Source organism: Aquarana catesbeiana, linkage group LG07, assembly GCF_042186555.1.
Source record: "Aquarana catesbeiana isolate 2022-GZ linkage group LG07, ASM4218655v1, whole genome shotgun sequence".
In the NCBI taxonomy this organism is placed as follows: domain Eukaryota; kingdom Metazoa; phylum Chordata; class Amphibia; order Anura; family Ranidae; genus Aquarana; species Aquarana catesbeiana.
This window is the reverse complement of record NC_133330.1, coordinates 240,239,337-240,263,813: the sequence shown is the minus strand read 5'-3', so window position 1 is coordinate 240,263,813 and position 24,477 is coordinate 240,239,337. Positions and strand designations below refer to the sequence as shown.

Genomic DNA, 24,477 nt, shown 5'->3' with positions numbered 1-24,477 from the left:
GAAAGTTTGGGGTGTCTTATAAAAGACCAGAATGCAGCATGATAATGATATGTGATAGTATGTTATTAATGTGTTCTTGTGTCTCCCCAGCTGGCCGGAGGTGATCTTGGAATAAACTGAGGTCCGGCAGGGGGAAGTAAGAATTTATGGGCTGGCGCAGTGTTTCCTAGAGGAAGAGGAGGAGACTATCTCTCATAGTGGCTGTCCTGAAAGACTACTGGAAAAGACGTTACCGGTAAGCATAACTTTATTTTTTATTTTTTCCTCATTAATGTACACACAGCACCCCATATTGACATAAAAACACAGAATTGTTGACATTTTTGCAGATTTATTAAAAAAGAAAAACTGAACTATCACATGGTCCTAAGTATTCAGACCCTTTTCTCAGTATTTAGTAGAAGCACCTTTTTGATCTAATACAGCCATGAGTCTTTTTGGGAAAGATGCAACAAGTTTTTCACACCTAGATTTGGGGATCCTCTGCCATTCCTCCTTGCAGATCCTCTCCAGCTCTGCTCTGTCAGGTTGCATGGTAAACGTTGGTGGACAGCCATTTTTAGGTCTCTCCAGAGATCCTCAATTGGGTTTAAGTCAGGGCTCTGGCTGGGCCATTCAAGAACAGTCACGGAGTTGTTGTGAAGCCACTCCTTCATTATTTTAGCTGTGTGCTTAGGGTTGTCTTGTTGGAAGGTAAACCTTTGGCCCAGTCTGAGGTCCTGAGCACTCTGGAGAAGGTTTTCGTCCAGGATATCCCTGTACTTGGCCGCATTCATCTTTCCCTCGATTTCAACCAGTCCTCCTCTCCCTGCAGCTGAAAAACACCCCCACAGCATGATGCTGCCACCACCATGCTTCACTATTGGGACTGTATTGGACAGGTGATGAGCAGTGCCTGGTTTTCTCCACACATACCGCTTAGAATTAAGGCCAAAAAGTTCTATCTTGGTCTCATCAGACCAGAGAATCTTATTTCTCACTATCTTGGAGTCCTTCAGGTGTTTTTTTTTTTTTTGCAAACTCCATGCGGGCTTTCATGTGTCTTGCAGTGAAGAGAGACTTCCATCAGGCCAATCTGCCATAAAGCCCCGACTGGTGGAGGGCTGCAGTGATTGTTGACTTTCTACAACTTTCTCCCATCTCCCGACTGCATCTCAGGAGCTCAGCCACAGTGATCTTTGGGGTCTTCTTTATCTCTCTCACCAAGGCTCTTCTCCCCCGATAGCTCAATTTGGCCGGACGGCCAGCTCTAGGAAGGGTTCTGGTCGTCCCAAACGTATTTCATTTAAGGATTATGGAGGCTACTGTGCTCTTAGGAACCTTAAGTGCAGCAGAAATTTTTTTGTAACCTTGGCCAGATCTGTGCTTTGCCACAGTTCTGTCTCTGAGCTCTTCAGGCAGTTCATTTGACCTCATGATTCTCATTTGCTCTGACATGCACTGTGAGCTGTAAGGTCTTATATAAACAGGTGTGTGGCTTTCCTAATCAAGTCCAATCAGTATAATCAAACACAGTTGGACTCAAATGAAGGTGTAGAACCATCTCAAGGATGATCAGAAGAAATGGACAGCACCTGAGTTAAATATATGAGTGTCACAGCAAAGGGTCTGAATACTTAGGACCATGTGATATTTCAGTTTTTCTTTTTTAATAAATCTGTAAAAATGTCAGCAATTCTGTGTTTTTCTGTCAATATGGGGTGCTGTGTGCACATTGAGAAAAAAATGAACTTAAATGATTTTGGCAAATGGCTGCAATATAACAAAGAGTGAAAAATGTGTGTGTGTGTGTGTGTGTGTGTGTGTATATATGTGTGTGTATATATATATATATATATATATATATATATATATATATATATATATATATATATATATATATATATATATATATATATATATAATCTTTCATATGTATTTATTATATTTTGGTATTGTTTCTTGAATACCAGAATGTTTTTGTCACTTCTGTATAAATAACTGAAAGAACAAACATTTAACATTTTTGTCTGTGCCAGTGATTTGCAATCATCAGCCCCTTGGATCTGTCCCTATTATTAAAGCCTCCTCTTAGTTGTGTCACTAGAGTTGGAGTGTTCCAACACAGTAATGTTTAGTTACAGAGAAGAAATGTGCTATCATTTGGCGGAAACTAAGTCTCTTGTTCAATAGCAAACTCCATGCTTGGTTGAAAACATCAAAGGCAAACTTATTTTAAATGTTTTCTGGAAAATGGAAGAACGTATTGACATTTCCCTTTTGAAATATCACATTTGTTGTTTGTGCTATTCATTCATGGCAGACTACGTTGTGTTTTTCAGCCAGGAGATGATATTGTGCTAATGGCACAAGAACTGGAAAAGATCTTCATAGAGACCATTGCTGACATGCCCCACGAAGAAATAGAACTGTCAGTGGTGGGGAACAGAAGTGTTAAGAGCAAGCTAAAGCTTTCTTATGAAGGAGGTAAAATATGTAAATAATGAATTCAAAAAGGAGTGTGTGTGTGTTACCAAAAGTATTGGGACGCCTGCCTTTACACGCACATGAACGTTAATGGCGTCTTAGTCCGTAAGGTTAAATATTGAGTTTGCCCACCCTTTGCACCTTCAACTCTTCTGCCTTAATATGCACATGAACTTTAATGGCATCCCAGTCTTAGTCCATAGGGTTCAATATTGAGTTGGCCCACCCTTTGCAGCTATAACAGCTTCAATTCTTCTGGGAAGGCCGTCCACAAGGTTTAGGAGTGTGTCTATGGGAATGTTTGACCATTCTTCCAGAAGCGCATTTGTGAGGTCAAGCACTGATGTGGATGAGATGGCCAATTCATCCCAAACATTTGACTGGCCTGCACAGAGTCCTGACCTCAACCCGATAGAACACCTTTCGGATGAAGTAGTGCCATCGGGTTGAGGTCAGGACTCTGTGCAGGCCAGTCAAATGTTTGGGATGAATTAGTGCGTAGACTGTGAGCCAGGCCATCTCGTCCACATCAGTGCTTGACCTCACATATGCGCTTCTGGAAGAATGGTCAAACATTCCCATAGACACGCTCCTAAACCTTGTGGATAGCCTTCTCAGAGCAGTTGAAGCTGTTATAGCTGCAAAGGGTGGGCCAACTCAATATTGAACCCTATGAACTAAGACTGGGATGCCATTAAAGTGCATGTAAAGGCAGGTGTCCCAATACTTTTGGTAATATAGTGTATATATTTATACATCTATCTTTATCACCTAGCCTTGTATTTACTGGTTTACACAGTTCAGCTGGATTGTTCTATTTACACATTAAAGTGATTGTAAAGTCTTGTTTGTTATGTTTTATAGGAAAAAAAATGTTTTATACTTGCCTCCTCTGTTGCAGTGGATTTGCACAGAGTAGCCCAGATCCTCCTCTTGGGTACCTTCTGTGGCCCCTTCCTCCTGTTCAGTGCCCCCACAGCAAGCAGCCTGCTATGGGGGGCACGCGAGTCGAGTCATAGCTCCCTGTGTTCATTCAGACACGGGGCCCCGCTGCCTCTCTCCCCTGATTGGCTGGCTGGCTGGCTGGCTGGCTGACTGACTGACCATGACAGCAGCAGCCAATGGCGCCGCTGCTTTGTCTCAGCCAATCAGGATAGAGAATTTCGAATGGCTGACACTTGTGGACATCGCTGGACAGAGAGGGACCTCAGGTAAGTGTTAGCGGGGCTGCTGCACCATAGAATGCATGAAGATAAATATTCTGCCTTTACAACCACTTTAACGGCTTGTTCATACTAGCAGTTAGGGCGGGGGGAAGGGGGGCAGTGGCTGAGCCAGGCTCTTACAGCCCCCCAGCCACTGTCCCTTTAGCTACAGAGGCAGCTCCCGCGGGGTGAACATATGCTGCGCTGCTTTGTGGCCATGGCAGAAATTAAACCCCCATCACTCTGCAAGCACCCCGCAATCGCATGCAATTCATATGGTTGTGGCACGCCAATGGAGAGGTTGAAGAGATTAAAACAGGCAGTCAGAAGGCGATCAATGTATGTTTGTGTTTTTAATAAAATATGGTTTATTTTGACAGTTTCTTTTAAAAAGTCTTGTTTTTTTTTTGTTTTTTTCCCAGATTATTAGAGAAATACATAATTTTACATAGGTGTTTAAAATAACTAAATGATTGACATTTCAGGATGTTTTGTATGTGTGTTATACATGGAATCGTATTCCTTTTCATCTGTGTCTGATAATGAGCAACAGCTGTGGTCTAGCTGAGCCACTGATACGATTCTCAGAATGGCATAACATACAATGGCAGATTTTTCTATCAGCTGTTTTTGATATTATGCTAGTTTTATTAAACTACTTATTTTCTAATGTAGTTATTAACGTGTAGGAAAGACACTTAAAGGACACATTGTTGCTTTTTAAATTAATTGTTGCTTGTATTTCACGGTTTAACCACTTCAGCCCTGGATGGTTTTACCCTCTTAGTGACCAGGCCATTTTTTGTGATATGTCACTGCGTTACTTTAACTGACCATTGCTGTACCCAAATAAAATTGATGTCCTTTATTTCCCAGAAATCAAGCTTTCTTTTGGTGGTATTTGATCACCTGCGTTTTCTCCAAGCGTCTTCCAGGACAGCCCATGAGACCTTGGGCTCCTCCTACCAGGACAGGAAACACGTCACCCCCACCAGATAAAAGGGCGGTCCTCCAGGCCCATGTCAGTTATTTGTGTTTCCTCCGGACGGGGGGTAACATGTTCATGGAACCTGCTCCCATAGGCCTTATAAGCAGGGGCTTTGTATGGCCTTTTTTCTGGGGCATATCACTTACCTCTTCCTCTGCCAGAAGCAGCACACCGCTGGGGAGGTTGGCTGTGTTGCTGTTCTCTGTCCTCAGTGCCTGGAGAGGGCCAGGACCGGTGTGAGGTCGTGCCCCTAGCGCAGTGCATTGCACTCTAGCTCAGCTGAGCTTCGGTTGTCCTTCCCTGCCGACAGCCTGGCTGATCTGAGCAAGGAATGGAGGAAGCCGCAGCGTTCGAGGGGGCGGAGCTATTGCGCTCCAAGCTGGCCCACAGGAAGTGCCTGGAGAGGGTTACTTCCGGGGCATATGACATCATCATCGGGCGCCGGAGACGAGGTTCCAGTCTTCATAAACGGCGCGAACAGAGAACGCTGGCTGCTGGTGTTTCTTGGTGTTAAGCAGCCAGGCTGTGGATGACCAAGAGGGGCAGAATGGATCCTCCTGCAGTACCTGCACAGGCAGCGGATGCAGTTCCCAACACCAGCACCTCACAGGTAAGCCTGGGGTGTTCTGTCACCACCTTACTATCCCTGTGAGTGTTCCCTCCCCCTCCCCCCTCTGTAGTAGTGGGTGTAAGGGGACACATTTCCTCCCTCCTGCACGTGGTGTTACGGAGTGATTGTGTGGCTTTAATTACATTGTGGGTCATTTATTTTGTCTTGCAGACCAAGACTCAGGACAAGGCCCAAGCGCAGCCACTTAAAAGGAAATAAGCGGTTTGCGCAAACAAATTGAGCTCCTCATGGAGCAAAGCAGTTTGTCGCACCTGTATAGAAGGCCTAGTAAAGGATGACCCGGTTGCCTCTTGCCAGAAGATGCTTACTTCTGTTAGGGATGAGCTTGCGTCCACCTTCAGTTCCTTTAGAACGCTTATTGACAAGCTCCAGACTCCAGCAGAGAGTCCGTCTTCACTGAAGGCGTCAGTAAGCACTCCGCAGCAGGCAGAGAGTGAAGACTCTGAGGCTGAGGTCAGATCTACCCGTTCTTCTCTGGAAGAATCAGGGTCAGATACAGAGCCCAGAGATAGAGAATCCACTCGAGGCTCAAGATTTAAGTTATCTGTTGAGGATGTAGATGACTTGTTAAAGGCTATCTATACTACCCTTGAATTAAAAGAGGAAGAGGTTCAGTTATCCAAACATGATCTTATGTATAAAGGATTACATAAGAGAAAATCAAGAGTGTTTCCAGTTCATAGTTCTTTGGTTGATACTATTAAACTGGAATGGGATAATCCTGAGAGAAAACCATTCTTCTCCAGTAACCTAAAAAGGAGGTTTCCTTTTGATGAGGACACTGCGCAGCCATGGAATAAGAATCCCAAGTTAGACGCACCTCTTTCAAAAGTTTCAAAAAACTCGGACCTGGCGTTTGATGATATGGGTACGCTTAAGGATCTGATGGACAAGAGGGGGGATATCCTTCTCCACAGAGCCTGGGACTCAGCAGTTGGAAACCTGAAACCAGCTTTGGCTTCCACTTGTGTGGCCAGAAATCTGGAGGTTTGGTTGACTCAGATTCAGTCACATCTGTCAGCAGGTACCTCCAGAGAGCAAATTTTAAAGTCTTTTCCTCTCCTATTTCAGGCAGTGGGTTTTTTTGGCAGATTCTTCCGCTGAGTCGGTAAGAATGTCAGCCAGGACTTCGGCTCTAGTGAACTCGGCCAGGAGAAGCCTTTGGCTTAAGACCTGGTCAGGGGACTCGGCCTCCAAGTTGCGCCTTTGTGGCCTTCCTTTAACTGGCGATCATTTATTTGGCCCAGGTCTACAGGAGGCACTGGAACGCACGGCTGATAAGAAAAAGGCGTTTCCAGAGAAAAAGAGTTCAGACAGCCAGAAAATTTTTTGGCCAAAACAGGCAACAGAGTCCTAGAGAAAAGGACAGCAGGCCGAAAAAGCATTGGACTGGGCACAAAGGCAGAGGCAAAGGGGGAGTGCTATTTAACCCTCCTCAACAGCCCGCCAAGCCGCAGTGACTTGTGTTCCCCGGTGGGAGGGATATTGAGGGCCTTCATCCCACAGTGGGCAGCAGTCACTCTGAGCCCCTTCGTCCTGGACCTAGTGACCAACGGGTACAGGCTGGAGTTTGTTCACCAACCACCAGAACGTTGTTTGGTCACATTTCCTCCACAAGATCGGGAGAAAGCAAGGGCTCTGGGTCTCCAGATCGGAGACTTATTAGATCAAAAAGTCCTGATTCCTGTTCCTCGATCGGAGCGGGGCAAGGGATTCTAGTCCCATGTATTTGTGGTCAGAAAGCCAGCAGGAAAGTTTCGACTTATCCTGAATCTCCGGACCTTAAACAAGTCCATAAGATACAAGCATTTCCGTATGGAGACGGTTTTTACAATCAAAAACCTACTATACCCAAACTGCTTTATGGCCACGTTGGACTTAAGGGATGCTTATCTTCACATCCCTATCCATCCAGCCTTCCAAAAGTTTTTGAGATTGGCAGTGAAGACGGGTATGGGGACCCGACATTTTCAATTTCAGGCCCCCCCCTTCGGTCTTTCCTCAGCCCCACGCATCTTTACGAAGGTGTTGGGGGAAGTGCTGGCTCCTCTAAGATTAAAGGCAATAACGGTTATCCCTTACTTAGACGACCTCCTAATAGTGGCAAAATCATACCAAAGGCTGTTGGGAGATCTCCAGGCTGTACAGGACTTCTTACAGTCCCTAGGCTGGCTAATAAACAAAGAAAAATCGTCCTTGATTCCGGCCCAGAAAGTAACTTATCTGGGTTACGATTTTTGCTCCGTGAACCAAAGAGTTTTTCTTCCTCAGGAGAAGATTACCAAAGTGTTCCAGACTATGTCAACATTGCAGACCAACCAGTCGGTCTCTCTGAGACAGGTGTCGAGGGCAGTGGGTCTTATGACCTCATGTTTTCCCGCAGTACCATGGGCAAGACTCCGTCAGCGTCCGTTACAAAGGTTTCTTTTAAGAAACTGGGACGGGGACGTAAGGTCCCTGGAGTCAAGGATCTGGCTTCCCGACAGGATAAAAAGAAGCCTGTGGTGGTGGAGAGCTGGTCAGCACCTAGCAGGAGGTCTCCCATGGTCCTTTCCCATTTCCCGAAGGATTACCACGGATGCGAGTTCCTGGGGATGGGGGGCCCACCTCAGCAATGCAGTAGCACAAGGAGAGTGGTCCCCAGAGGAGGCAAGGGCCTCATCCAATCAAAGAGAGCTGCTTGCAGTCCAGAGAGCCCTCCAGTCTTTTCAGATGGAGATCAGGGGTCACAACCTCCAAATCCTGTCAGACAATATAGCGACAGTCGCGTATATCAACAAGCAGGGAGGCACGAGAAGCTGGAGGCTTCAGTCCATTGCCCAGGAGATCCTTTCATGGGCAGAGGGGAATCTAGCCTCCATTTCTGCTGTACACCTGAAGGGGAAAAACAATTGCCTGGCAGATTATCTCAGCCGTCACAGGATAGACCGAGACAACTGGTCCCTTCATCCCAAAGTCTTTGCAGACCTCACCAAGAGATGGGGTTATCCGGTAGCGGATTTGTTCGCAAATCGAAACAACCGCAAGACGGAGATATTCTTTTCCATGAACCCGGCAGACCAAGCCTTGGGGATCGATGCTCTGGCGAACCCGTGGCCTCCAGGCCTATGTTATGCCTTTCCGCCAATCAGGCTGATCCCAGAAGTCCTCCGGAAGTTTCGGCTGGAAGAGACAGATCTGATTCTGATTGCCCCGTTTTGGTCCAAGAGGCCATGGTTTTCCCTGCTACAGTCTCTTGTTTCAGAGCCTCCGTGGAGTCTTCCGAAAAGGGAAGACCTATTATTGCAGGGTCCAGTATCACACCCTCAGGTGGTTTCCTTAAACTTGACGGCCTGGTATCTGAAGAAAAGATACTGAGCGCCCAAGGGTTCTCTGACAAAGTAGTCAGGACTCTCGTTAATTGCAGGAAGCCAGTTACTAGAGCCATATATTCCAAAGTTTGAAAAAGGTTTAACTCATGGTTATCTGAAAATGATAGATTAACTCATGATATTCCGTCTATTTTGGAATTTTTCCAAGAGGGTGTCGACAAAGGTCTTTCTGTTAGTACCTTAAAGGTACAGGTGGCAGCTATTAGTGTGTTCCTCCAGTTTTCTCTCCTGGAAAATCCCACTATAGCCAGATTTTTCAAATCTATCTCTAGGGCCAGACCAGTAGTAGTGAGAAGTTGTCCAACGTGGGATCTGTCCCTAGTACTTCAAACTGTGGTAGAATTTCCGTTTGAACCTCTGGAAAGTATGTCAGTTAAATTACTTACATTAAAAACTGTGTTCCTTATAGCTGTTACCTCAGCTCGTAGGGTAAGTGAGTTGCAGGCCCTATCAGTTAGTGAGCCCTTCCCTTACGATTTTTGAGGATCGAGTTGTGTTACGAACCGATCCAGGTTTTTTGCCCAAGGTGGCAAGTACATTCCACCGATCTCAAAACATTGTATTGCCAACCTTTTGTAGTTCGCCACAGGGCGACTTAGAAAGAAAATTTAGTTTTCTAGATGTAAGAAGGATTCTCTTGGTCTATCTTGAGGTCACGAAGACCTTTAGGAAAACTGATGCCTTGTTTGTCCTCTTTTCTGGAGTTCACAAGGGGAATAATGCATCTAAAGCCACATTGGCTAGATGGATAAAGCAAGCCATCTTGGAAGCTTACAAAATTAGGGAGGTCCCTACACCTTTTGTTACTGCGCACTCAACTAGAGCCTTGTCTACGTCTTGGGCTGAGAGGGCTGGTGCCTCACCCGAACAAATTTGCAGGGCTGCCACTTGGTCCAGTTACTCGACCTTCATTAAACATTATCGCCTGGATCTCCCATCAGCTCAGGAGCAGGCGTTTGGTCGTAAGGTCCTTCAGGCAGTTGTCCCTCCCTAGACTGGTAAGTTCTGGCTCATCGTCTCATGGGCTGTCCTGGAAGACGCTTGGAGAAAAGCTGAGTTAGACTTACCGGTAACTCCTTTTCTGAGAGTCTTCCAGGACAGCTGGATTCCCACCCGGTATTGTCTGAAGTTATGTGTATTATGCATATGTTTTGCAGGGTCCTACGGTTCTTGAGAATACTGACATGGGCCTGGAGGACCGCCCTTTTATCTGGTGGGGGTGACGTGTTTCCTGTCCTGGTAGGAGGAGCCCAAGGTCTCATGGGCTGTCCTGGAAGACTCTCAGAAAAGGAGTTACCGGTAAGTCTAACTCAGCCTTTTTTTTTTTTTTTTTTTTTTGTGCTATAAACAAAAGTGCGACAATTTTGAAAAAAAAACAATATTTTTTACTTGACCGGTGTAGATCAGATGTCCCCAGCCTTCTTTGATGTCTGCCCGACCATTCAAACTCACCATACCCCTTAATATTACCTAAATTAATGAGACCACACATGAAAGGGACACACACAGGGAAGGAAGGAGAGTTCCACTTTATTGAAAAATTACCGTCTTTGAACACTGCACATTTCTACATATCGTAGATCATCTATAATGCTGCATTCTGAGCCCTAATCCAGAGGTAGCCGCCACTCACGAACCCATGCCGCCCATAGTTTATCAAACTTTTTTGGGCAAATTTGTCCCATATAGGTCAGCTTGTACAGAGGCAGTGCTGGGTCTATCAGAGTTTGCCATTGTTGGACCGAGGGGGGAAGGGGCTTGTTCCATTGTAGAAGGATTGCTTTCCTAGCATAGAAAGCTGCATAGAATACAAATAGCTGTTTAGATTGGGGGGCCTCTAGTGTGTCGCAGATGCCCATTAGCAAGGGTATTGGGTCGCAGGGAACCCTCAGTTTACCTATGGAGTTTAATATCTCTACCACCCCCACCCAGAAGGACCTCAGCTGTGGGCATAACCACACCACATGGAAAAGGGAGCCAACCTCTGCGCCGCATCTATGGCAGGCCAGTCGTCTGTCAGGGTATATTCTAGCCAGTCTCTCTGGGGAGTAGTAGACCCAGTGTAGGAACTTCAGTTGGGTGAGTCTGTCTCTGGCCGAGATCATTAGTGGGATGTACTATTGGATGCCCTCCTCCCAGTCATCATCTGCCAGTTTAGGGATGTCTGATTGCCATGCCGAAAATAGCTGGGAGACCTTTGAGGTATCAAGTCCCGCCAGAATAGAATAAAGAGCGGAGAAAGCTCCACCCGCCCCCGAGGCCCTCGGTAAAGCCTCAACGTCTTGAACCTCTAACCTAATAGCTTGTGGAAATTGGGCCTGGAATGCGTGACGCAGCTGTAGGTATCTAAATGGCATACAGTTAGGCAAGGCCCAGTCCCATTTGAGGTCATCAAAGCTAAGCGGTCTACCGTCGGACACTATGTCTCCCAAGGTTTTAATTTCAAACCGAGCCCATATCGCTGGGTCGGGGATGGTTTCAAAATGGGGTAGTCTGGGATTATCCTGAATTTGGGTGTGTGGGGACCAAGTGTCTGGTTTGTCAACCTTGGACCGGACAACATCACATACCTTTTTAATTTGGTACCCATCGAGGTGGTAATTCAGAGATTGGACCGGGGTCCTCGGTGGATCAGGCTCCGCAATTCGGCATAGGAGCTTCTAAAGTGGTAGCCGGACTGGCCGGTTCTTCCGAGAGCCACCAACGGAACGTAACCAGGACCGCGACCCAATAGTATTTAATAAAGCAGGGTAGGGCCAGGCCTCCCAAGGAGGTCGGGAGTTGCAGTGTCTTTTTTTTTCGCTATCCTGGGTGTACTGCCATGCCAGATGAATGAGGTCATTATGCTATCCAGTTTATTAAAGAAAGTTGTTGGTATAGGGATTGGGGTCTGCCTAAAAAGATACAAAGATTTAGGGAGAATTGGCAGGGTTAATCTAATAAAAATGACAACTAGGGTAAGGGGCAGTGTTTTCCAGACAGCGCATCTCCAAGATAGGGAGGAGACCACAGTGGTCAGGTTAAGAGTTATATACTGTGATAGATCTCTGTGTATTATGACACCTAAGTACTTAAATTGAGAAACTTGCTGTAGTGGGGCATTGGTCGACAATGGGAATAAAACCGACTTTCCCCAGTTGATATGGATGCCAGAATAGTGACCAAATATGTCAATGGATAAGGCCTCCCCTAGGTAGTCATTGTCGTTCCTCAGATACAAAAGGGTATCATTGACTTACAGGGAAATTCTCTCCTGTACAGGGCCTATGGATATTCCGTATACTGCCTCCAAGGAACGTAAAAATTGCAATTGGCTCAATGACCAGCGCAAAGAGGGCTGGAGACGGGGTACATCCCTGTCTCGTGCCTCTGAAGTTGGAAGGGTGAGGAGAGGGTAGATCCAGTACGTACTCTAGCCAACGGAGAACTATACAAGGCCTGGACCCATGAGATGAAATTGGGTCCAAAGCCAAAGCAACACAGGACCTCCCACAGATAGATCCATTCTACTAAATTAAATGCTTTTTCAGCATCGAGGGAGGCCACTGCGTCAGACTGGGTGAGAAAATCAGTGGATGCCAGAACTGTATATAGTCTCTGAAGGTTGATGTCTGTCCCCTTACCAGGCATAAACCCCGTCTGGTCCTCTTGAATCGGAGTAAGAATAACATCATTTATTCTACCAGCTAGCACCTTGGTGAGAACATCAACATTAAGTAGGGATATGGGCCGGTAAGATGTATATGGTTCAGGGTCCTTATCTGGCTTGGGAATCACCACAATGATTGCCTCGGCCATGGAGGCAGGAAGAGCACCCCCTTCCAGGGCTTGAGTCATCATGGCATGTAACTTGGGCAACAGTTGTTCCCCATACTGCTTATAGAACTTTGAGGGTAGACTGTCCTCCTTGAGAGTAATTGGGCTGTCTAAGCTGTCCCTAGCCAATGTAGTGAGCATAGGGAAGGCTATCTGGTCCAAGTAGCTTCAAAGTTCCTTGTCTGAATACAGCGCCCGGGAAGAGTACAGGGACTTGTAATAGGAGGCAAAGTGAGCATTGATGGCCTGTGGGTCTATTACAACTGTCCCATGGTCATCCTTAATGCGAGCTATACTGGTGACCGGCTGTTGTTCTCTAGCTAACCAGGCCAAGAGCCATCCAGTTTTCTCTCCCTGCTCGAAGATGCGCTGCATTTGTGCCAGTTTTTTTGGGTTTTTTTTGTTTTTGTTTTGGCCTTTGTCACCCCTTGGAGAACTACCTCGCGATAAGATGCCTCCATATCTAGTAATCAGGTTTTTAGAGAGGACGTATTGAGACTCCCAAGGTGTGTGCCTTAGTCTCAGCCTCCTCAATAGTTACGGCTGCATTGCGGCTGGCTCTAGAGCTGGAGGACTGGTAGTAACCCCAAATATATGTCTTGAAGGCATCCCATACCGCTTCAGAGTAAGCTGAGCGGTTATTCAACAGCCAAAATTCAGAGATATGTTTAGTTTTGTCATATTCTATTGTAGGGTCAGAGATCCAGTAGCAAGAAAGCCACCATAGTCTCTCGGAGGGTGGAGTTAACGTTTGGAGGCAGCAAAGCAGGGCAGCATGATCTGAGATACCTCTTGGGAGGATCTTAACCTCTAACCTTTGGCAGGACCCAAATACTAGCATAAATCAGATCCATCTGTGAGAGTATGGTATGAAGCTGAATGGCAGGTAAAAGCACGCTCATCAGGGTGCTTCCATCTCCAGACATCCGTCAGACCATATAAGGACGCCCATTTGGACAGAGCAGAGTCCGCGGCGGTGCCAGAGGCCAGCTTTTCTAGAGACTGGCTCGGAAACATGTTGAAATCCCCAGCTATGATAATGTTATCTGTTGCAAAGGTAGAGAGAACGTGGACCAAGCATTTCAGCAGTGAAACGGTGGCAGATGGGGGTATATATATATTCCCACGATCAACAGTTCAAGTGCATAAATTATAACATGTAGCAGCACATACCTGCCCTCCGGGTCAAGTTTAACATCTAGGAGTTCGTAGGGCAGGGATTTGTGCATCAAGATACTAACTCCCCTGGCATAACCGGAGTAGGTAGCGTGATAGTAACGTCCCACCCATTGTTTTTTAAGGCTCATTATCTTGCTACCCACCAAGTGGGGGTTATGCTGTTTGAAAAATGACATAACCAGGGAGCACTTAATTTTATCATTAAGACCCCTGACATTCCAGGAGACAAGTCTTATGGGGGCCATACAATACATACAGTGGGGACGGAAAGTATTCAGACCCCCTTAAATGTTTCACTCTGTTATATTGCAGCCATTTGCTAAAATCATTTAAGTTCATTTTTTTTTTCCTCAATGTACACATAGCACCCCATATTGACAGAAAAACACAGAATTGTTGACATTTTTGCAGATTTATTAAAAAAGAAAAACTGAAATATCAGTATTCAGACCCTTTGCTCGGTATTTATTAGAAGCACCCTTTTGATCTAATACAGCCATGAGTCTTTTTGGGAAAGATGCAACAAGTTTTTCACACCTGGATTTGGTGAGAGAGGACACTACACTACTGTGGCGGGGGAACGCAGCGTTTGCAGTTATGGCCTGGCTGGGAACAGTAGGCCGTCTGGGAGAGGTACCGAGTATCTCTGGCCTGGTAAAGCACTCCGGTAATACCTTCCAAGAGACTGTGTAGCTACCAAATTCACTGAGTCACCGGGGAGAGGTAATTGCATGCCTCTAGCTTATTGATTTGTTGAAGCAACACCATTCAAGTCCAGCCAGCAAACTGGGATTATTCAGAGTGGTCCCTTTTTTTGCATTACTGGAAGTGAAGCAACAGGAATCTAACAGTTTTGCAGTAGAGGGTTTGTACAAGAGAGGAATCTAGAGAGTGATAATCTGCAGGAATGAGTGCAGAGGAAGAGCAGCAATAGCCTGCATTGGAGATATGCAGGGAAATAGACTGTGAATGTTAGAAGTGCATCATTTTCAGGGCTAAAGCTGCTAATCAATGTTCTACAAATGTGATGACAAATTCAAGAAATGCTATGGGCATCCAATATCTTCCTTTACCCCAACCAAGTTGTATCCCGCAATAAACGCAACAAAAGTACGCAAATGACTGCTCATTGTCTCAGGTGATGGGGGTCTGGCAGCAGGGTGATTTGGTGGATGTTAGTAACTAGTAGTGTTTTGTGTGTGTATATGTATGTGTGTGTGTGTGTATGTATATGTGTGTGTATATGTGTATATATTCTCACAAAAGTGAGTACACCCCTCACATTTTTGTAAATATTTTATTATATCTTTTCATGTGACAACACTGAAGAAATGACACTTTGCTTCAATGTAAAGTAGTGAGTATACAGACTGTATAACAGTGTAAATTTGCTGTCCCCCTCAAAATAACTCAACACAGCCATTAATGTCTAAACCACTGGCAACAATAGTGAGTACACCCCTAAGTGAAAATGTCCAAATTGGGCCCAATTGGCCATTTTCCCTCCCTGGTGTCATGACTCATTAGTGTTACAAGGAATGGGGAGCAGGTGTGTTAAATTTGGTGTTATTGCTCACACTCTCTCATACTGGTCACTGGAAGTTCAACATTGTACCTCATGGATAAGAACTCTGAGGCTCTGAAAACAAGACTTGTTGCTCTACATAAAGATGGCCTATGCTATAAGAAAATTGCCAAACCCTTAAACTGAGCTGCAGCATGGTGGCCAAGACCATACAGCGGTTTAACAGGACAGGTTCCACTCAGAACAGGCCTCACCATGGTCAACCAAAGAAGTTGCGTGCAGGTGCTCAGCATCATATCCAGAGATTGTCTTTGGGAAAAAGAAGTATGAGTGCTGCCAGCATTGCTGCAGAAGTTGAAGGGGTGGGAGTGGGGTCATCCTGTCAGTGCTCAGACCATACTCTACACACTGCATCAAATTGGTCTGCATGGCTGTCATCCCAGAAGGAAGCCTCTTCTAAAGATGATGCACAAGAAAGCCTGCAAACAGTTTGCTGAAGACAAGCAGACTAAGGACATGGTTTACTGAAACCATGTCCTGTGGTCTGATGAGACCAAGATAAACATATTTGGTTCAGATGATGTAAAGCATGTGTCGCGGCAACCAGGTGAGGAGTACAAAGACAAGTGTGTCTTGTCTACAGTCAAGCATGGTGGTGGGAGTGTCATGGTCTGGGGCTGGATGAGTACTGCAGGCACTGGGGAGCTACAGTTCATTGAGGGAACCATGAATGCCAACATGTACTGTGACATACCGAAGCAAAGCATGATCCCCTCCCTTCGGAGACTGGTCTGTAGGGCAGTATTCCAACATAACAACCTCAAACAGACCTCCAAGACGACCACTGCCTTGCTAAAAAGGCTGGGGGTAAATGTGATGGACTGGCCAAACATGTCTCCAGACCTAAACCCTATTGAGCATCTGTGGGGCATCCTCCAACAGAAGGTGGAGGAGCGCAAGGTCTCCAACATCCGGAAGCTCCATGATATCATCACGGAGCAGTGGAAGAGAACTCCAGTGACAACCTGTGAAGCTCTGGTGAACTCCATGCCCAAGAGGGTTAAGGCAGTGCTGGAAAATAATGGTGGCCACACAAAATATTGACACTTGACCAATTTGGAGATTTTCACTTAGTGGCATACTCACTTTTGTTGCCAGCGGTTTAGACATTAAAGGCTGTGTTGAGTTATTTTGAGCAAATTTACACTTATACAAGCTCTACACCCACTACTTTACATTGTAGCAAAGTGTCAACTCTTAAGTGTTGTCACTTGAAAAGATCTAATATATTTACAAACCTTTATGTGAGGGGTGTACTCACTTTTGTGAGATACTATGTGTGTGTATGTATATATATGTATGTATATGTGTGTGTATGTGTGTGTGTGTGTGTGTATATATATATATATATATATATATATATATATATATATATATATATATATATATATATATATATATATATATATATATATGCATCGCATTAGGAAATGCATACGTTGCCCTGAATCAGCGCCGACACACAGAGTACACAGCTGACATCTTTCACCATAGTTGCTTCCGGGTTCGCCACCGGTCATCGCACGAGCCTGAAACAAACGGCACCAGCAGGCCCCTTCTTCAGTGCGCATGCGCCGATGACGTCAGAAAATGCGTACATAGTGAAATATCTCCTAAACTGCAAGTTTAGAAGATATTTACAGTACCTACCGGTAACCCTTACTATAGGCTTACCTGTAGGTAAAGTGGTGTAACAGGGTTTACAACCACTTTAAACGGAGTTAAGTGCATGCACATGTTCTGGAAATTTGAATTGTGGTTACTCAGAAATTGCCACATTTCTGAACCAATAAAAGTGTTTTAGTCTGGGCAAGAATAAAGAGGTGGGGGGAGGGAACATGCAGTACACCTCTGCAATCCATGCACTTGGCCATGATTTGAATCTTTTTTTCAATAATCTAAGGGGAAGGTGTTTTTACAGGACAGGAAAGAACTCAGACAGAGTTAATAACACTTTGGCACTGCATAGGCAGCACATGTATTCGATATTTGGCAGGACCAACGCTAACTTTTCTGTTATAAATGTACGGGGGGGGCGTTCAAGTCAAACCAGGACTTTTGAGTTTATGATGTAGCTCCCACCTAGGTAGGTGCTCGTGTAAGTGTAGATAGTTTTTGGTTTCTCTGCTTAACGGGGAGACAGCTAAGCAAATCCTATGTGCTATCTAACAGAGGCTGTGATTGTTTGATAGTCTGCTCAGTGTGCTCTGGTGCTACTCATGCTGTTTTGGAGATGTCACACTGGTCCAATAGTAATGAGACATAGTGGACAGTGGGTGGAAAGCTGGCAGATGAGAGCATGTATGTCCATACAGCCCTGGCCAATTAGAAGGGGATGTGCCCCAAGGAATGCTGGGTACCTGTATTTATATCTGAAGAGCACATGAGCTCCCGGTCCAGCCTACCTCGGAGGGAGGTCTAGGTGGGGAGGAGGCTGCTGGTCAACCTGAGTGCCAGGAATGCTGAAGTCACAACCCATGGTTCCTCTGCAAGCTGTGTGAGGGAGTATGTCCACGGATCCTGTCTTGTGAAGAATGGTCAAACATTCCCATAGACACACTCCTAAAACTTGTGGACAGCCTTCCCAGAAGAGTTGAAGCTGTTATAGCTGCAAAGGGTGGGTCAACTCAATATAGAGAACCCCGGAGCCGGAACAAAGGGATAGAGGAGGGCTGGCATGACACGGGAAACATTGGGAGAAATGAAAGAGAGTTAGGGATTGGTGGTGAGGAGGGGTCCAGGGGAGTTAAAAGAGCCTGGCCCCTCCCCAGCATCACCAGCAGAGAGGAGGGGAGAGATTAGCAGAGCACGGAGAGGGCGAGCGCGGAGAGAGACCAACAGCGCGGAGAGAGCATAGGCAGAACCAGGGAAGTAATAATGATGGAGGACGTGGAGTGGCTCCTCCAGCGCTTATGGGAGGAAGCAGTGGCCAAGAGCGCAGGCTGGCTCCAGGAGCAGCTTGCACCTGTGCTGGGGACACCACATGTGGCCATAGGTACAGGGGGGCGGGAGTCCACACGTGCGCGGAGGTCCAGGCCTCCCAAGCGCTTCTCACCAGACCCCGCTCCCAGACCTCAACAGCTCTCTCTGCTCTCCTTCTAATGGGACTGTGATAGTGCTGAGGGGGGGGGGACTGACTGACCTCACCAGTGACATTAATACAGTGTCTATTGAGATTATACTATACACCAGTGGCATAGCTTCCCAACTGTCCCTGATTTGGTGCAATGTCCCTCTTTTCCCTCTCATTTGTCCCTCATTTTGGTCTAATCTATATAGTTGTATATAAAATGCACTTTTTATCTTTCAATATGTGTTTCCCAGTGCTAACCTTTCATTCAATTTCTAAATTGCTGCGTTTGTACATTTTAAAGGAATTGTAATGGTAAAGTCCTTGTGGATTTATTTAACTTTTTTTTTTTTTTTTTTTTTTGGTTAATTCTCCTTTTAAGGGGGTGTGATGGGGGCGTGCCCTATGCCTACATACGTTTGTTAGGTGCCCCGCATTCCCACCTCAAAATGTTGGGAGGTATGCAGTGGCCATCAACCCTGTCCTCAGGGCCCACTAACAGGGCAGGTTTGCAAGATAACTGAAATGCATCACAGGTGATATAATTTGCTGCTCAGAGATTGCAGTATTCTAGTCTGCATCTCCCCAAGGTAATACTTAAAATCTGGCCTGTTAGTGGGCCCTGAGGACAGGGTTGATGACCACTGCTATACACTGTCTCTGTACTAATGTCACTGGATGGAGAGGGGTTAACATCTAGGGCGATCAAGAGGTTAAATATGTGCCTATGTGTAAAATGTGCTACTTTTTATTAAAAATCTGTTACGCATCCCTCTATACAGAGCCCTGTGTTTTACTAAGGCTGGATTCACACCTATGCATTTGTAGTGCTTTTTGCATTTTGCAGGTTTGGACTACAGAACGTGTTCCATAGGAAACCATGTTAAATGGACTGTAGTGCAAATCTGCAAAATGCAAAAAGCACTTAAAATGCATAGGTGTGAATCCAGCCTAAGGCTCTATTCACACTAATGCGTTTTTGATGCATTTTGCAGAAATACAGGGACGTTTTTTTAACATGGGTTCCTATGGAAAATGTTCACATCAATGCAATATTTGTGCCTCTGCTTTTTTTGGAAAGGGTCAGGGACTTTTCGCCCCGCAAAATGCAGCGTTTTGCATGTAATAGACTTCAATGGACCCGCATCAAAAACGCAAGTACCGCGTTTTTGCCGCGATTTGCGTTTTCATTTATTTTATTGTATTTTATTTTTTTTACACTGTATATAGCTGGTTGCTGAGGAAGGGTCCGGGAAGCCGGCCGCAGCATCCTCAACAACCGATGAATCATCAGCTGTCAGCGGGCTTCCCCGCTCAATGTAAAAAAAAGAATTACCGGCTAAAAAAAATTGTGAAAATAAACAGCGTGGGATACCCCCCCCCAGGCCCATAACAGGCCCTTGGGTCTAGTATGGATTTGGAGGGGACCCCCCACGCCAACATAAAAAAAAGGCATTGGGGTCCTATGTCATAAGGGGACGGGCCTCCGGATGACATCATCTGGCCACGCCCCCATCGTTATCTAAGACATGCTTGACATCGGTGCGGACACATCAGTGGGATGCAGCATCGGAGGAGGGTCGGCAGGGGCAGAGGTAGATTCTGATAAACCCCCCCACCCACCCGCAGACCCCAACAACCACCAGGCAAGGGTTGTTGGGAAGAGGCCCTTGTCCCCATGGGGGCAAGGTGCTTCTGGGGTGCACCCACCCCCCCCCCATGTTGAGGGCATGTGGCCTGGTATGGTTCCGGAAGGGGGGGCGTGCTCGCTCACTGACCTGCCGGGCTGCATGCTCGGATAAGGGTCTGATATGGATTTGGAGGGGGGGGGCACGTCTTCTTCCTTTTTTTTTTTTTTTATTCATTTCGGTGTGGGGGGGTCCCCTCCAAATCCATACTAAACCCAAGGGCCTTGTATGGACCTAGGGGGGAGGGGGGAGACCCCATGCTTGTGTTTTTTACATACAGCGGGGAAGCCTGCTGACAGCTGATGACTCATTGTTTTTTAAGGCTGGCTTCCCGGTCCCTTCCAGCTATATACAGTTTAAAAAAAAAAATGCAAATCGCAGTAAAAACGCATGTCCAAAAAATGCAGAAAGCACTGCAAAAAGCACTGTAGAAACACTCAAAAGCAGCATGCATAGATCTGAATTGAGCCTAACCCAGAGCTCTGGACTTGCCATCAGCAAGTCCCAGCCATGAATCATTGGCTGAAACTTGCTGTCAGGATCCTGCTGTGTTTAATGCTATGTGCCTGGCGGGGGGCACACATGGGTGCGCCCTGAACCTGGAAGTGAGCAACGACGTAAGGGTGCGGCACTTTGCCTACAGCAGCTGCTCGCCTGCAGTACATTGGGGGTGGGCGGTGGTTAAAGTAGCCAAAACCAACTTATTTTACCATCCCTGATTGAGCCATATCCAACATTTGTGTCTCACATGCTCCCTTCTAAGAACACTGCAGCTCACAAAAGAAGCAACAAAGGCAATGCTGTCAATCCAGAAAGCGGTCGGTGGAACTAGATGTGGCTAGTGAATCGGCAGTAAAAATGCTATGTGGAAAAAATGATCCGTACTCCGGTTGTTGCTCATAAAATTTCTTCAATTTTATTGAAAAGCCACAGTGGACAAATGCAGATTAAGTCAGTTGACGCGTTTCAGCCTATAAGGCTTTAGTCATAACCACCAAAAATGCTATGCCATGTCCCTACAACTTCTTCCTTTTAAAAAAAATATATATATTTTATATATATATATTTTTTTAATCCTACTAAAGTGCAAGCAGTTACAGCCTATATGAGATTGCAACTCCATCACAGGAAATTGCATTAGGTGGACTTCACTGGTAGGCTCAACAGATATAGGACCTTGCAGAGGTGCTAAAAATAAACCAGGGCAGATGTCTGTATATTTAAGTGCTGCAGCACATATTTTTTTAATGGAGGGCCATAGTTCTTCTTTAGAACCAACTGAGGTGGAAACCTCCCAAATACAGATTCAAGGAACTCCCTGAATTTGGTGTGGTTCCTCAGGTGAATGTTTAACCGCTTGCCGATCAGCCACCACCATTGTACTGCGGCAGGTTGGCTCTCCTGTGCAAACTGCCATAGGTGTGCATCAGAGAAGATAGCGGGTGCGCCGCTGGAACTTGCACGCGGGTCCTGCGGACTCTTTGCGATTGCGGTGTTCAGAGGCAGAACTGGGTAAACAAGACGATTCCTCGTTCTGCCAGACGACATGTCAGAGATCTTCTGTTCCCAGTGATTGGGAACGGCGATCTCTATTCTGTGCCTGGTAGCCCACCGCCCCTACAGTTAGAACACACCCAGGGAACACACTTAACCCCTTGATTACCCCCTAGTGTTATCTCCTTCCCTGCCAGTGTCATTTTTACATTCGATCAGTGCATTTTTATAGCACTGATCAATGTAATAATGTCACTGGTCCCCAAAAAGTGTAATTTGGGATCAGATTTTTCTGCCGCAATGTCGAAGTCCTGTTAATCAGAGATTACCAGTAAAAACAATAAAAAATAAATAAGTCCCTAAATCTATCCCATAGTTTGTAGACGCGATAACTGTGCGCAAACCAATCGATATACGCCTATTGCATTTTTTTTTTTTGTTTTTTTGGGATATGTATTAAAGCAGAAAGTAAACTATTTTTTTTTTTTATGCGCAAAAAATAAAAACCGCAGTGGTGATCATATACCCCCTCTATTTGTTGGAAAAAAAGGACGTCCATTTTGTTTAGGTACAGCATTGCACGACCGTGCAATTGTCAGTTAAAGCAATGCAGTGCCGTATCACAAAAAAATGGCCTGGACATTAAGGGGGGAAATCCTTCCGGGGCTGAAGTGGTTAAACAGAGAACTAAAAAGGAACAAATTCAGACAGTACAGCCATCTGTTAATGAGCATCAAATGAAACCTGTACGGATAAAATACCAACATCCTTTTTTTCATTGCAGAATCTCGAGAGGAAAGTGAGTGTACTACCATAACTAAGAAAAAAGTGCCTTCACAAAAACTTCACAGAATTCCATTTCCACGTCCAGTTGTAGCATTGCTACCACAGCGGACTACCCTTGTGCCTCTATCTATTTTTCGGAATACAAATTCTGCTCCTTCTAGCCCCGGAACCAAAGTAAGTGTGTTTTTGATGTTGTACCATTCCTATACGCAAGTATACTGTATTCGATTTTTCACATAGTTTAGCATATTGTTGCCCTCCTCTACAGTTAAAGATGAACGCCAGCTTTCCCCCCCAAAAATAACAGGTGCATTGTGCATGTAAATGAATCAGAACCCCAATATCAGAGTGTGTGTGTGTGTGTAACTTACCTCCTTTAGCAGGTTTCTGTGTCTGTGATGTCACTCCTCCTTCTGGCTGAATTTCAAAGTTCTCTGACCTCCTGTTTCCTTCCTTTGCCAGTCCTGATACTACATGTCCCATCATGCTTTGAGTCTCCTGTATTTTCGGGGCAGGTGTTTCGTCTGATTAGGCAACCCGTCAGAATGTGTAACGGAAGTGGTTTAGTCGCCACCATCTTGCTACACCCTGCACTCCTCCACAGTAAGGATACACTGAGAAGGGGGCAAGCGGAAATCTTATTACACCCACCGGAGTTTTTCATTTTACACTTTTTTTTAACAGTAAACTGAGTTTATATGGTGAAATTACAGTACTTAGAACTCTGTGTGACTGTTGCATTTTAAAAGCAGTGAACTTCTGTCCAATTGGCAAACCTTTGAGATCAGGCTTGCCGCTGCTTTTAAAATTCAACATCTAAACAGTCAGACTGAGTTCTAAGTACTGCATGTCACTATATAAACTTTTTACTTGTAAAAAATAAGTGTAAAAGGCAAAACTCTAGTGGGTGTAACAAAATGTCCGCTTGCCCCCTTCTCGGTGTATGCTTACTGTGGATGAGTGCGGTGTGTAGCAAGATGGCGGCGACGAACCGTCACTTCCGTTACAAATTCTGACGGGTCACCTAATGTGATGAAACGCAGGCTATGGGAATCACTTGGAGCAGCTGTGGGATTTGATGTGGGTGGACCTAATGCCTGGTACACACGATCAGAAAATCGCCCGAAAAATACCAATTTCGGAGCGATCGTACAATAATCTGATCGTTGGTACAGAGATTTCGAGAGCCGATCAGGACAGTAAATCTGATATTATTTGATCGGACATGCACACATATTTTTTTTTTTTTTTTCCGCACAATGCCAGATCATAGAATTTTCATTTAATCAGTACAGCTGTCGTCCTAAAATGCAATACAAATGCATTACAAAACATGACATCACTTCTGAATTTTTATTCTGTCAAATGCAAATTTTCGTGACTTTAGTAAACTCATCAGATTCGATCTGCGATTTAGCATGCAAAAAAAAAAAAAAAAAAAAAAAAAGACTATCATTCGTCCGATAATCTCATTGTGTGTACTGGGCATAAGGGTTACTGTGGGTGTTTCTGGGCCTTCATGTGGGTGGTGATTAGGGGGAGGAATGGAATTGTTATACCCGCCCACACGCCATTCTACTGTGCAGTGACTAGGGAACAAGCAGGAAGTTGAACTTTAGTCATAAAGTTGTTCCAGCTGCAAACTATATATATATATTTTTTTTTCCTTGTCAAAAGAAGTTTATTGAGTATACAATGTTATAAAGATACATAAAGTAAGTTTACAAGGATCTATAAAGTAAGCTCATTGTTTTACAGTAGGGTTTATATAGGTAAATATCATGAAATTTCAAATATTAAACATTGGGTTCACGTAAACCTAAATTAAAGATATATATCATTTCCTTAGTTACTTTTGTAGGTATTTAAATGATTTATACCTACTATACATATTGTTTACAAGTAGAGTGTATATAGGTCAAATAAATTCTGATAATGAGCTTTAATCGTAAGGTGGAGAAAAGGAAAGAGAAAGAAGAAAAAGGGTTGAAAGGTAGAGGTATGGTCCACAAGGTTGTCCCGTTCGTCAGCTTATTATTCTTTTTAGTTCTCTTTGAAGCCTTAGAATGGGTGTCTCTGTAAGTCATTTAATCTGTTACCATGGCAACAGGACAGAGTCATTGAAATTTGACAGGAACTGTTGTTTTATCCAAGGATGCCAAAGTTTTTCAAATTTTGGAATTTGATTTTGATCGATG

General features: G+C 45.1%; 1 protein-coding gene across 1 annotated transcript in view; it reads left to right on the top strand.

Annotated features, from left to right (window-relative positions):
• The window catches only part of BRDT (bromodomain testis associated), a 225,683-nt gene that overhangs the window by 22,102 nt on the left and 179,104 nt on the right, over positions 1-24,477 (top strand). Inside the window, exons 3-5 of the mRNA XM_073593152.1 lie at positions 2,322-2,466; positions 9,911-9,916; positions 22,278-22,453. Coding sequence (XP_073449253.1) covers positions 2,322-2,466; positions 9,911-9,916; positions 22,278-22,453 — 327 coding nt within the window. The remainder of the gene's footprint in view (positions 1-2,321; positions 2,467-9,910; positions 9,917-22,277; positions 22,454-24,477) is intronic.